The 11,655-nt window shown below is 57.3% G+C and overlaps 1 protein-coding gene and 1 pseudogene across 2 annotated transcripts; one reads left to right on the top strand and one right to left on the bottom strand.

Moving 5' to 3' along the window:
- The first annotated feature begins 209 nt into the window (after positions 1–209).
- Positions 210–9,480, top strand: DDX56 (DEAD-box helicase 56). 2 transcript variants are annotated; one of them, XM_060157409.1, is made up of 14 exons: positions 210–295; positions 385–546; positions 1,119–1,279; positions 1,425–1,595; positions 1,708–1,798; positions 2,384–2,628; positions 2,893–3,012; positions 3,506–3,619; positions 3,717–3,811; positions 4,942–5,015; positions 5,155–5,244; positions 5,943–6,048; positions 8,741–8,814; positions 9,224–9,480. In XM_060157409.1, the coding sequence occupies exons 1-14, from the start codon at positions 236–238 to the stop codon at positions 9,299–9,301; spliced, it is 1,641 nt and encodes a 546-aa protein (XP_060013392.1). In that variant the 5' UTR covers positions 210–235; the 3' UTR covers positions 9,302–9,480. The 2 variants fall into 2 exon arrangements, 1 of the variants encoding a protein (XP_060013392.1); XR_009542071.1 differs by lacking the exon at positions 9,224–9,480 and having other exon boundaries at positions 5,900–6,048; positions 8,741–8,784.
- Positions 9,481–10,097: 617 nt separating this feature from the next.
- LOC132524393 (cytochrome c oxidase subunit 5A, mitochondrial-like) lies at positions 10,098–10,541 on the bottom strand (annotated as a pseudogene).
- Between the last annotated feature and the right edge of the window lie 1,114 nt (positions 10,542–11,655).

Raw genomic sequence — 11,655 nt, 5'->3', positions numbered from 1 at the left:
CGAGGGGAGGGTCCCCGCCCGGGAGGGTCGCCGCCCCTCGCCGCCCCTCGCCGCCCCTCCCCGAGACCCCCGGCCGCACAAGCCACCGCAGCCGCAGCACTCCGCGTAACACCGGAAGCCCACTTCCGGGACGTGCTGACTCCTTTGAAGCTGATTGGTTGCTGCTCTGACAAGCCCACGCGTCATCGCGTGCTCTTCCTGTCGCGCGTGCGCGCTGTCACTACAGAGCAGCAGCATGGAGGATCCCGAAACGCTGGGCTTTGAACACATGGGCCTGGACCACCGGCTCTTACAGGTACCGGGGAGGGCTGAGGAGCCGGGCTGACGTGGAGAGGGGCGGCGGCAGGGCAGCGCGCCGCCTGAGCCGTCCCTTGTCTCCTCTAGGCCGTCACCGACCTGGGCTGGTCGCGACCCACGCTGATCCAGGAAAAGGCCATCCCACTGGCCCTGGAGGGGAAGGACCTCCTGGCTCGGGCCCGCACGGGTTCAGGGAAGACCGCCGCTTATGCCATTCCGATGCTGCAGCATCTGCTCCACAAGAAGGCGGTGAGTCGGGGGAGGGGCCGGGAAAGGGAGCAGCAGGCGTCTGAGTTGCGTTGTGCCCTCTTGGAAAGCTGTGCCCGCCCCCCGCACGCACCCAAGTCTTTCCCAAGAACCGGGTTTTCTTTTGACCTCTTACCCGTGAAGCGTGGTCTGAGAGAACCTGGTGGTTTTGGGGTAAAACGCTCTGGCCTGGGATTCAGGTTACTTGGGTTCTAAGTCCGGGCCCTGCGACCACCGTTCTTTGTGTAATCTTGAGTAAATCGCTTTCTCTTGTTTATACTATAAAAAGTAGGCACATTTTCTCCTCCAGAAAAGCCAATGTCGTAATTAGTACATTTTAAGTAACTTTGTAACCATGAAGTAAGTTATCCTATTTGAGGTCAGTGCCTGGGAAAAGTCTTCTATCTACATTCAGAGGTGGGTAAAGTAAGTGAAGGGATGACCAGACCACAACTGGATTGTTGTGAGGAAGCCACAGCAGTTGGGTCAGATTGTCTGGAAGAGGTAGAGAGAAGCATGCGGTGGCTGTGATGACATGAACCGACCGGCTGAAGTCTTTAATTCGTCTCTTGCAGACAGGCCCCGCGGTAGAGCAGGCTGTGAGAGCCCTTGTCCTTGTGCCGACCAAGGAACTGGCACGGCAGGCCCAGTCCATGATTCAACAGCTGGCTGCCTACTGTGCTCGAGACATCCGGGTGGCCAATGTCTCAGCCGCTGAAGACTCAGCCTCTCAGAGGTGGGTGAAAGCAACAGGGCTGTAGGGGAATGAGTTTGCACTGGGATGTGGGTTTGGGTTTGTGTGCAGCAAGAAAGAGGGCTAATCCAGGGTGAGATCCCAGCTGCTACCCTCTCCCCAATACTGAGGTGTTGCCCACCTGCAGAGCTGTACTGATGGAGAAGCCCGATGTAGTGGTGGGGACCCCATCCCGCATATTAAACCATTTGCAACAAGACAACTTGAAACTGCAAGACTCCCTGGAGCTGCTGGTGGTCGATGAGGCTGATCTTCTTTTCTCCTTTGGCTTTGAGGAGGAACTCAAGAGTCTTCTCTGGTAAGGAAAAGGGGTTGTGAATAGACACTAGGACCTAGAGCGAGGGGGCAGTTCATCTGCCACAGTTAGAGGCTTTGGAGCTGGCGTCTGATGGGGCTCTGTTTCATTTTAGTCACTTGCCCCGGATTTACCAGGCTTTTCTGATGTCGGCTACTTTTAATGAGGATGTACAAGCACTCAAGGAGCTGGTACTGCATAACCCGGTAAGGGTCCTTTGGAAGCATCTAGAGGCGTTGACATGAAACTCAAAAGGACTTGCTTCTCCCTTCTCAAAGGAACCCTTTGTTATTTGGGGTGGGAAATTATTGGTTTAGCATTCCTGGTTTTGATGTGCTAGAAGCCGGTAGTTGTAACCATCCCCCTGTCCTCCAACCTGAAATCACTATGTAGCTCCAGATGTCCGCTAGGAGCTTCAAACCATGCTTTGCCTAAAGCCTGAGAAGGGACCCCCAAGGGGCACAAAGGCTACTTTGAGCAGCAGGGCTAAAGTTCTCACCTTATGTGAACTTTACTCTTCAGGAAGGTTGCTGCTATAGGGGTTCTCTCCTCACTACAGTCATTTATAGCATGTTTCTCTTTGTTCTGTGCCCCAAATGTTTGTAGTTTTGTAGTTTGATGTTCTCTGTACACTACAACGGTTAGCATGCTTTGAATTCTTACATTACACAGTTGGAGGGGACCCACGGTGCCCTGCACTAACACGTTTGTGCTGTGGTTGGTGAGCCAGTGGCTTGCAGTAGCATTTCTGTCTTCTTTTCTTTCCTGACCACAGGCCTGTCCTCCCCTAGGTTACCCTCAAGTTACAGGAGTCCCAGCTGCCAGGGCCAGACCAGTTACAGCAGTTTCAGGTGGTCTGTGAGACTGAGGAAGACAAATTTCTGTTGCTGTATGCCCTGCTCAAACTGTCATTGATTCGGGGAAAGTCTCTGCTCTTCGTTAACACAATGGAGCGGAGTTACCGGCTGCGCCTGTTCCTGGAGCAGTTCAGCATCCCCGCCTGTGTGCTCAATGGAGAGCTCCCGCTGCGCTCCAGGTGTGCCATCTCCCATGTTTTGGTTGAAGATCGTGCCCAGGCTCTGGGCTTGACTGATCCTCGCTGACTTTATCTGTCACAACTCTGCGGTACCTACTGTAATTCCATCTTCATTTGAGGAGGTTGAGGCACAAAGATTAAGTCGGGGAAGAGTTGAAGAAGAGGGAGGAGTCAGGAAGGGTGACCGTTATGACCAAGCAGGGGGCAGGAGAGGGACCTCCAGCCTGCTCTTGGGGCTCACTTCCGTCTGCTCTCGGGCCACAGGTGCCACATCATCTCACAGTTCAACCAAGGCTTCTATGACTGCGTCATAGCAACAGATGCTGAAGTTTTGGGGCCTCCAGTCAAGGGCAAGCATCGGGGCAAAGGACCCAAGCGGAACAGGTGAGTCCATGCTTCTCTTCTCCCAGCCCTCCCCAGGGAGACCCGCTTTTCAGCCTTTGGGGGCAGGGAGTGAAGGGCCAACACACGTGCTGCATGGGCAGCATGAAGGGCCAGACTGCCTGGTTTGTTGGCACGTCATCATCCTGTGAGGGGAGGTGGCCCAGCCTCCAGTGGCTGTGACTTTTGGGAAGGATCTTTCTTAGGGGGAAAGAGGAGTCCCCAGTCTCTGTCTGCCTAACGGGTTGGCTGGCTGGGAATTGTTATCGGATTGACGGTGGGCAGTGTTGCCCCAGAGCTGAGGTCAGAGCCCGGTTTGGCTGCCCCCACTACCCTAGTTCCTGTTCCAGTTCAGATGCTTAAGAGTCTTACACGTGTCAGGGTCCTGTAGTTCCATACAAGGCTTTGTGTAGAGATTTTGCGGATTAAATAAGCTTGAGAACGTGGCCTTGGAGGAGAGGAGGGGTCTGTCTGAGGTCGGGGTGTTTTCCTGCAGGGCCGCTGATCCGGAGGCTGGTGTGGCCCGCGGCATAGACTTCCACCACGTGTGTGCTGTGCTCAACTTTGATCTCCCCCCCACCCCCGAGGCCTACATACATCGGGCCGGCAGGTAGGAGAACTGGAGTGTGGCGGGCTGGGCACCTGGACGGAGGACACACTGCAGGACATATAGCCAGAGACACGGGCTGGGCCGTCTCTCCTTGCAGGACGGCACGTGCCAACAACCCAGGCATCGTCTTGACCTTCGTGCTGCCCACGGAGCAGCCCCATCTGGGCAAGATCGAGGAGCTTCTCAGCGGAGGTAAGAGCCCAGCTCTCACTGGCCTGCGCCAGGGCCAGGCTTCTGCCATGACACCGTAGACCCGGTGGTGGTGATGGCAGCAGGGACACCGGCACAAGCAGCAGCCGCCCGCACACTTGGCCATGCTGTGCGCCATGTCGCTCCACCTGTCCTTGCCTTTCCCTGGGTGGCAGGCACTGCCCCCCTTCACAGTCAAGCCAGCTGAGGTCCAGAGCCGTCGTGTAATTGGCCAAAGTCATGTTTATTCTCTGCCTCATGGGGCAGAAGGGCCAAGGGAAGAGGTTTGGGAGACAGGGTGGGACTGGTGGCATCTCAGAGGAGACCCTGGGAGAGGGGGCTGCTGGGGGGTTTCTGCGCTGGCGCCTTCGGGAGGTCATGCTGTAGTGGGGCAGCCAGGCGGCGTTCCAGGCTGCAGGAAGGGCACGCTAGCCGGGGCTGGGCAGGGCTGCTCCACCATCCAGCAGGTTATGGGTGGAGGGTCCAGCCTGGGCTTCCTGTGGGGCCTCACTGCTGCTCGCCACATGGGCCGAGAAAGGACATGCTCACCGCCTGGCATTGAGCCCTGGGCTTGTGTAGAAGGTGGCCTGGGGCACTGCGTGACGGCGGATCGAGGGACGACTCTGGGCCTTGCTTCTCTGTGCCCTGGTTTCCTTACCTGAAATGGGTGAAGCCCCTGCTGCACCGCCAAACCCCGCCCCCCCACCCCATCTTCTTTTGTAAACATCGAGTGACCCAGGACGCTACTATGACAGACCGGTGTCTGACAGAAAGGGCTGGTGCTCCTTAGTGCTCCGCGGCTGTCATCACGGGTACCTCGTGGCTGGAGTGGCCTGGAAGGAGGAGAGTGGGCGGGTGGGCAGGTCCTGAGGCTGAGAGATGTGACAGGAACCCAGGACGTGGGGACAACAAGCTGCCCTGGCCACAGCAGAGTGGATCGCCTGTTGTGAACTGTCCGTGAGACCCAGGTGTTTTGGCGCACGTGTGCACTGCGGGGAAGGAGTGGGCTGGCTCCCCGGCTGCCTCGCCCCAGCGTGAGGGGTGCCTCACCCCTACCTCTAAGCAGTAGGCCCCCACTAGACCCCAGCCTGAGCATTCAGCCCAGGGGAGCCTCACTGCCATCTCCTCCACAGGGAGTGGAGCCCCCGTCCTGCTTCCCTACCAGTTCCGCATGGAGGAGATCGAGGGCTTCCGCTACCGCTGCAGGGTGAGCGGGGCCCCCTGGGGTCGGGAGTGCTCAGAGCTTCTCTAGGACCCAGCGTCAGGCCCTTGCTGCTGAGCACCCCAGCACGGCAGGAGGGCTGGCTCACAGCCCCGCCGTCTTGACCTTCGGTGTCTGCCCCCAGGACGCCATGCGCTCAGTGACTAAACAAGCCATCCGCGAGGCGAGGCTGAAGGAGATCAAGGAGGAGCTTCTGCACTCCGAGAAGCTCAAGGTGAGGGGCCGTGGGGAGGGAGGGGCGAGGCTTCAGGACATCACCCTTCCAGGAGGCTGGCCCAGCTATGAGCGTGAGAGGCAGTGAACTGGACAGCTAGCTGTGCCTTCAGCAGGTCGGTGGGGAGGAAACAGGCCAAGAGCAGGTGAAGGACGCCAGCTGTCCTGTTAGGAGGTGAGTCAGCCTGGCCTCTGTGGTGGACAGTGGCCGTGTCCATCAGAATCACAGCTCCTGGAGTTTATTTTCTTGACGTGCACAGTCGCACGTGTGCCCGTGTTCGTCATGATTCCCTAGGTGGAAACACCCGGGAGTCCTCCACAGAGACGCAGGAAGCCAAGTCGGGTGCATCCACGCGGTGCGTGTTACACAGAAAAGGAAGAGGCGGCTGTTTGTGTGTCAGTGCAGGACGGCCCGTGGGGTGATGATCAGTGAGGAGGGTGTGGCAGGCTCCTGACCTCCCCACAGAAAGGGGAGTGGGAATGGGGACACATGCCTTCCCATGTGTGCAGAGCACTTGAGGGGAGGTGAGAAACCAGGTCTGGAGCTGGCTCTGGAGGGGGACCAGGTGACCACAGATGAAGGCGGTGTGAGACCTTAGCCCTTGAAATTCTGGAAGACCGATTACCAGTTCAGAAACTCCCCTGTGAAATTGCAGAAGGAGGACTGACCCCGCAGTGCCCACTTCTCTCCCCTGCCAGACGTACTTTGAAGACAACCCCAGGGATCTCCAGCTGCTGCGGCACGACCTACCCTTGCACCCCGCTGTGGTGAAGCCCCACCTGGGCCACGTCCCTGACTACCTGGGTGAGCAGGGCTGGGGGACGCGGTGGGCGTTTGTCCCTCAGCTGCCGTGCACTGGGCTGACACAGGACCACGGGGACTGGGCAGCAAGCATGCACACAGACACAAACGCACCTCTGTTCACTCGCTTGAACTGAGCCGCACAGCCTCCTGGGTAGGCATTGCTGTCTCTGTTGGGGAGACAGGAAACCGGGCATTCAAGGCCAGGGGTTTTCGCCCCAGAGCCTGGCCCAGTGAAAGTGCGAGCCAGTACCTGGCCAAGCAGCCGCCTGGGTGTGGAAGGGAGTGACCAGGTGCGGGGGTGGGGGTGGGGTGTCGCAGGTAAGAGGCAGTGCTGCTGGTGCTGGAGAAGACTCGGGATTAGTGACCGGGCCAAGCCGGGGGGTGGGAGGTGGCTGGAGTCCCTAGAACAGTTGGCAGAGGGGACAGAGAACAGACCTTGTGGGGACAAGGGATGTCTGGGTTGCAGCTGTGAGGACAAGAATGGACCCTGAGATGGTTTCTATGATGTAGAGGAGGCCAAAGCCCAGCTGAGGTGTTCAGGAGCCTGGCTCCATTTGCACCTGGGTAACGATGTCCCTTGTGTCTTTGGTAACGAGTATGTGTGACTTTTATGCTGAAGATGCTTAAAGTGGGTTAAGGAAGAGGAGTGGTGAGTGCAGACCCCCTTCCCCAGCACCCCGCTGGATTGGCATAAACTGGCAGGTGTGGCAGGAGAGGCCCCAGCGAGTGGAAGGGAAGGATCCAGGAGATACGGGAAAATACCAACTTCCCCCAGGACAGTGAGCTATAGGGGACACCAGCCGGGGTCCTGGTCTGCGGAGTGAGAAAGGAGGGGGGAGAGGGGGTGGGAGTGCTCTTGGGAGTGGCAGCTTGAGGTGGAATCTCAGTTCCCTGAGCGGGAGTCGAACTCGGACCGTGATGGTGAGAGGGGCGTATCCTAGCCCCTAGACCACCAGAGACTAGTAGTGCCTAGGAGCAGGGCCCTGGCTTTTGTCTGCTTTGAAGAAAGAGTTCAGCAATTCTTTAAAATTCAGCAAAAAGTAGTGAGGTAAGTAAAGTTTTATTAGGAGGGAAGATGGGTGCAGAGAAACATGGGTGGGCTCGAGAGAGAGAGCACGAGCCAGCCGGGAGCTTTTGGGGTGCTTCAAGTCACTTCTGTGGAGGCAGCTTTCCAGTTTCATCTGGCCAGTCATCTTGCTTTATCTGGCTCCAGGTCCATACCTGGTTGGACTCAAGGCCCTGCCGGATGTGCGCATGCATCTTTTAGCCAAGATGGATTCCAGCACGAGGGTGTTGGGGAGGTTAGCAGACCATATTATGGTCTAGCGCCCCCTCCCCTGAGGAACTGTTTGCTCATGCATAGTTTGGGAGGTTTCCTTGACCCCAAGAATGGGAAATATGTGGTTTCCTTATCTTTTACCTAAGCAGCGCTTAACCCCTCTCTGTTCCTGCCATTCCCGTTACCTTGAGGTGTCCACAGGAGACAAAGTCCAGCTGCTTATCCTGTTCCTATTATTATCATCTTTATTTTCAAAGTGTAAACAGGAGGCTAGTTGTAAATGGCTAACCTGGGGCTCATCTATCTCCTGCCTCAGGAGGGAACTCCATCCTCTCTGTCACAAAGGAGCAAAGTCATTGCCAGAGCGTGTGACCTAAAGGGGTCAAGGTGACGTGGGAGGGTGTGGCGGTGTGATGCCCAGAGGCCTGTCAGGACCTGTGTGGCCTGGCCGGATGGGACCCTGTGCTGTTGGGCAGTTGGGAGTGACAGCAGAGCCCAGGGATCATGTAGCAGGTCACGAGCAGTGATGGTGGCACCTGACAGGTGAGGAAGGATATGGGAGGAAGGGCCACATAGGAAGAAATTACATGTAGGGTTTTTTTGTTTCAGCAGCATTTTCTTTCCTTTTTTTTTTTTTTTTAAATACTTATTTGGCTGCACCGGGTCTTAGTTGTGGCACGCAGGATCTTCGTTGTGGCATGCGTGATCTTTTGTTGCAGCATGTGGGCTCTTAGTTGTGGCATACAGAACTAGGTCCCTGACCAGGGATCTAACCCGGGCCCCCCTTGCATTCGAAGAGCGTAGTCTTAACCACTGAACCACCAGGGAAGTCCCAGCATTTTCTTTTCTCTGTTACACATTTACTGTGATAAATCTAAATACTGTAAAGAAGTGTTTTAGACGGTGAAAGTCCCCAGAATCCCACCCCTGGGGATAGCTGTTCTTCTGGCCCTGTGCATGTGTGATAATAGATAGTCGTGTGTTCTTAGGCATTTTAAGTGTGTACTGGAGTGCCAGGCACTGGCTCAGAGTGGGAGAGAGCACCCTGGGAGCCAGCTGGAGGGTGGAGCCAGCTGGAGGGTGGAGCCAGCTGGAGGGTGGAGCCAGCTGGAGGGTGGAGCCAGCTGGAGGGTGGAGCCAGCTGGAGGGTGGAGCCAGCTGGAGGGTGGAGCCAGCTGGAGGGTGGAGCCAGCTGGAGGGTGGAGCCAGCTGGAGGGTGGAGCCAGCTGGAGGGTGGAGCCAGCTGGAGGGTGGAGCCAGCTGGAGGGTGGAGCCAGCTGGAGGGTGGAGCCAGCTGGAGGGTGGAGCCAGCTGGAGGGTGGAGCTGGCGGGCTCTCAGACGCTGGCTGAGGAGAGGGGCTGGAGCTGGCGCACGGGGTGGGCAGTGGCCGCTGAGCCAGATATCTCTTCCAGTTCCTCCTGCTCTTCGCGGCCTCCTCCACCCTCACAAGAAGCGGAAGAAGCCCCCTTCCTCTAAGAAGGCCAAGGTATGTCCCCTGGGGCCTCGGTGACAGCTGCAGGGCTCCCCTCTCACCTTGCTCCCTTGTCGCCAGGATGTGCTTGCCCCTTGCCCTCAGGAGGGAGAAGTCCCGAGGACTGGCCCCAAACTCCAGGCCCCTGATCAAGGTTGTGGGTACTGGGCCTCTGCCTTGGCCACCCACGGGGCAGCTTCAGGAGCAAAGGGGGACCTGCTGTTCTGTCCCCACTGCCCTCCTCATTCTTCAAGCTACAGGAAGTAGAAGGTGGGCCCCTGCGGTGTCCACAGCAGCTCCTGTCCTTGGCTCATGGCCTGTACGGCTTGTCAAGTGGCAACGGCACCCCCTTTTCTGAGTCTGTCTCCTTTTGCTCACACGGACGTCCACTCGCCACAGCTAATCCACAGTTTTGCCCCCACAGAAGGCGAAAACCCAGAACCCACTGCGCAGCTTCAGGCACAGAGAAGAGAAGCGCGGACCCACAGCAGCGCCCTCCTAAGCTTGTCCAGGGCCTCTCCCGGGGCTGAGCACAGGGTGTGGAGCAGGCTTCCCAGCCTGGAGGGAGCTTGATTCCCGCACTGGATGGACTGGATTCGGGGCAGGCAGCACTGTGGCCCTCTAGACTTATGGCCAGGGTGGTGCTTTGCCTTTAACAACAGAATAAAAATCCTAGCTGCCCTGGTTTGTGCCTCCTGCCTGTAGGAAGGGGCCATCCCTGGAAACGTTGGGAATCAGAAACCACTTCCGGTAAGCAGTGCCTGGCTCTCTGCCTGCTGTGTACAGTGCCTCCTTGGCCAGAAGAGGTAAGCCATGCAGTGCTGCAACCTGGTGCCTTCGGGCCCAGGAGACACCTGCCCTCCTCTGGGTCTCTGGCCTAACCGCCAGCAGCTCCAGCCTTCCTGTCTAGGATTAGGCTGACAGCCTCCCTTCCCTGAAGCTTGGAAACGACTTCTCGCCTGCAGGGAAGATGGTCTTTCTCCAGATATGGACACGTTGTAAATTCAGCCTTCCACTCTCTCAGGCAGCCAGGGACAGCTGTCTCCTCCCCAAACTGCTCTCTGCTCTGCTCCGTTCAGCACACCTGGGTGCTGTTTTTTTTTTTGTTTGTTTGTTTGTTTCAGTTCAAACTCATTTTCCTTTTATTCAAGTCCAAGTTATCGATGTATTACATGGTTTGGTACTCAAAAAGGAAAACTTGTTCAGGTGAGGTAGTATGTTATCATCGGTATTTCCAGGTGGTTGTTTACAGTCAAGTAGCAGTATCAGTAAATCCTTGGGAAGCTCATCCATGGGGTTTACACTTTGTCAAGGCGCAGTTCCTTTGGAGTGGAGATTCCCAGTTCATTTAAAGTTCATCTAGGTTCCTGGATGACGTTAGGGTAGATTTCCTTATGAGGTCGTGCTTTGACCTTAACCTCTAGGATGTGAACTGCACTAGCAGAATCATTTAATGTCTGCATGTCTGCAGTGATTTTGCGTTCTGGAACCAGATCATAGCCAACTAGCATGTTCGTCCCTTTATGCAATTCCCAAGCGTCAGTATCTGGCTTACTGAAGTATGTCACCCAGCGAGCATCACACTCCTCCTCTGTCTCACGTGACCCATGGGACTAGCAGCGAATTGACTGGCTAGCGGCAGCGGGGCCGGGGACTGGAGTGGGGTGCAGGAGGACTCGAGGGCTGGTCCAGGCGACTGCGGCTGCTGCTACCGAGCGCCGGTGGTCAGCGGCGCCTAGCATGATGGCGATGGTGCAAAGGTTAAGGCCAAGGAGAAGCTGGGTGTGAGCTCAGGACCACTCAGGAGCTCGTGGGGGCCGGACTCCACCTGGGTTTTAAATGCACGAGTGGCAGTGTGACGCCCACACGCCCTGTTCCGTTGCTGTCAGCTCAGCTGCAAGGCTGTAACAGTAGAGGGTCCCAACCCACATCTGGGCCTCCCAGCTGCTGTCTGGAGGAGGCACGACGCTGATGACTCAGTGCCCTGGATTGTGCCGGGGAAGAAAATCAAAAGTGCTTGAGTTTCTTTCAGAAAGAAAAGCAGGCGTCAGCGCCATCTGGTCTGCATGGCGGGAGGAGCCCGGGTCTCTGGCTGCTGTTACGGTGTGCTGGGACTTGGGGTTGCTGGGACCTCAGGTTTGGGGTCTCCACATTTCCTGCTCCTGTTCTGAGGATTTCCAGGGAGCCAGGGTGTGCGTGGTAGGGGTTGCTGCTCGGGTGGGATTATCAGTGAGTGGAACAGCGGCCAGTGCAATGCAGCCAGCGTTCCTGCGGTCTGCCCTGGCTCGGGCGCCTTAATGGAGATCGGTTAATGGAGCTGAACAAAGATGGCTGCTTATGAGTGTCTGCTGGGTCCCAGAACTGTACCGAGAGCGTTGTGGGTGTCACTGCGCGTGGGATGAGCCGGCCTTGGAGAGCTTCCTGGCCCCCGCCTGGCTGCTGCCTTCAGTCTCTGCTGCCCGAGGCAGGTGAGCAGCTGAGGCCTGGCCCTGGGGACACGACAGCCCGGGCCATCGAGGAGGCTGTCTGCTCTACGATGTGTGCCAACCTCGCACTGTAACCTTCCTTGTTCCTCCGCCTGCCACCTCCAGGCATCCCGGCCAATGAGCTTACACCCAGAGTCAGCCCGGATGCAGGAGAGTGGGCGCCTCGGGTTCCCCCAGTGATGTTCCTTCTCAAAGGGGCCTCTGGTCTGGGCTGTGTTCCCACCTGGGCACAGAGCTGGGGCTTGGCGGCCGCGTGCTGGATGCAGGCTGTGTGCCGAGAGCCGTGCTGAGCATTCTACCAACATAAGGCTACTCCCGATTCCTGGGTGGGAGACTGAGGCTCAGAACTTAACCTGTCGTCAAGGTCACA

Source organism: Lagenorhynchus albirostris, chromosome 8, assembly GCF_949774975.1.
Source record: "Lagenorhynchus albirostris chromosome 8, mLagAlb1.1, whole genome shotgun sequence".
NCBI classification, from domain to species: Eukaryota; Metazoa; Chordata; class Mammalia; order Artiodactyla; family Delphinidae; genus Lagenorhynchus; species Lagenorhynchus albirostris.
This window is presented reverse-complemented; position numbering and strand designations above follow the sequence as displayed.

Coding starts and splice junctions, on each gene's coding strand:
- DDX56 (XM_060157409.1), top strand. CDS start 236: ATGGAGGATCCCGAAACGCTGGGCTTTGAACACATGGGCCTGGACCAC. Junction 3,812..4,941: donor CGAGGAGCTTCTCAGCGGAG/GTAAGAGCCCAG, acceptor TCTCCTCCACAG/GGAGTGGAGCCCCCGTCCTG. Junction 6,049..8,740: donor CCACGTCCCTGACTACCTGG/GTGAGCAGGGCT, acceptor TATCTCTTCCAG/TTCCTCCTGCTCTTCGCGGC.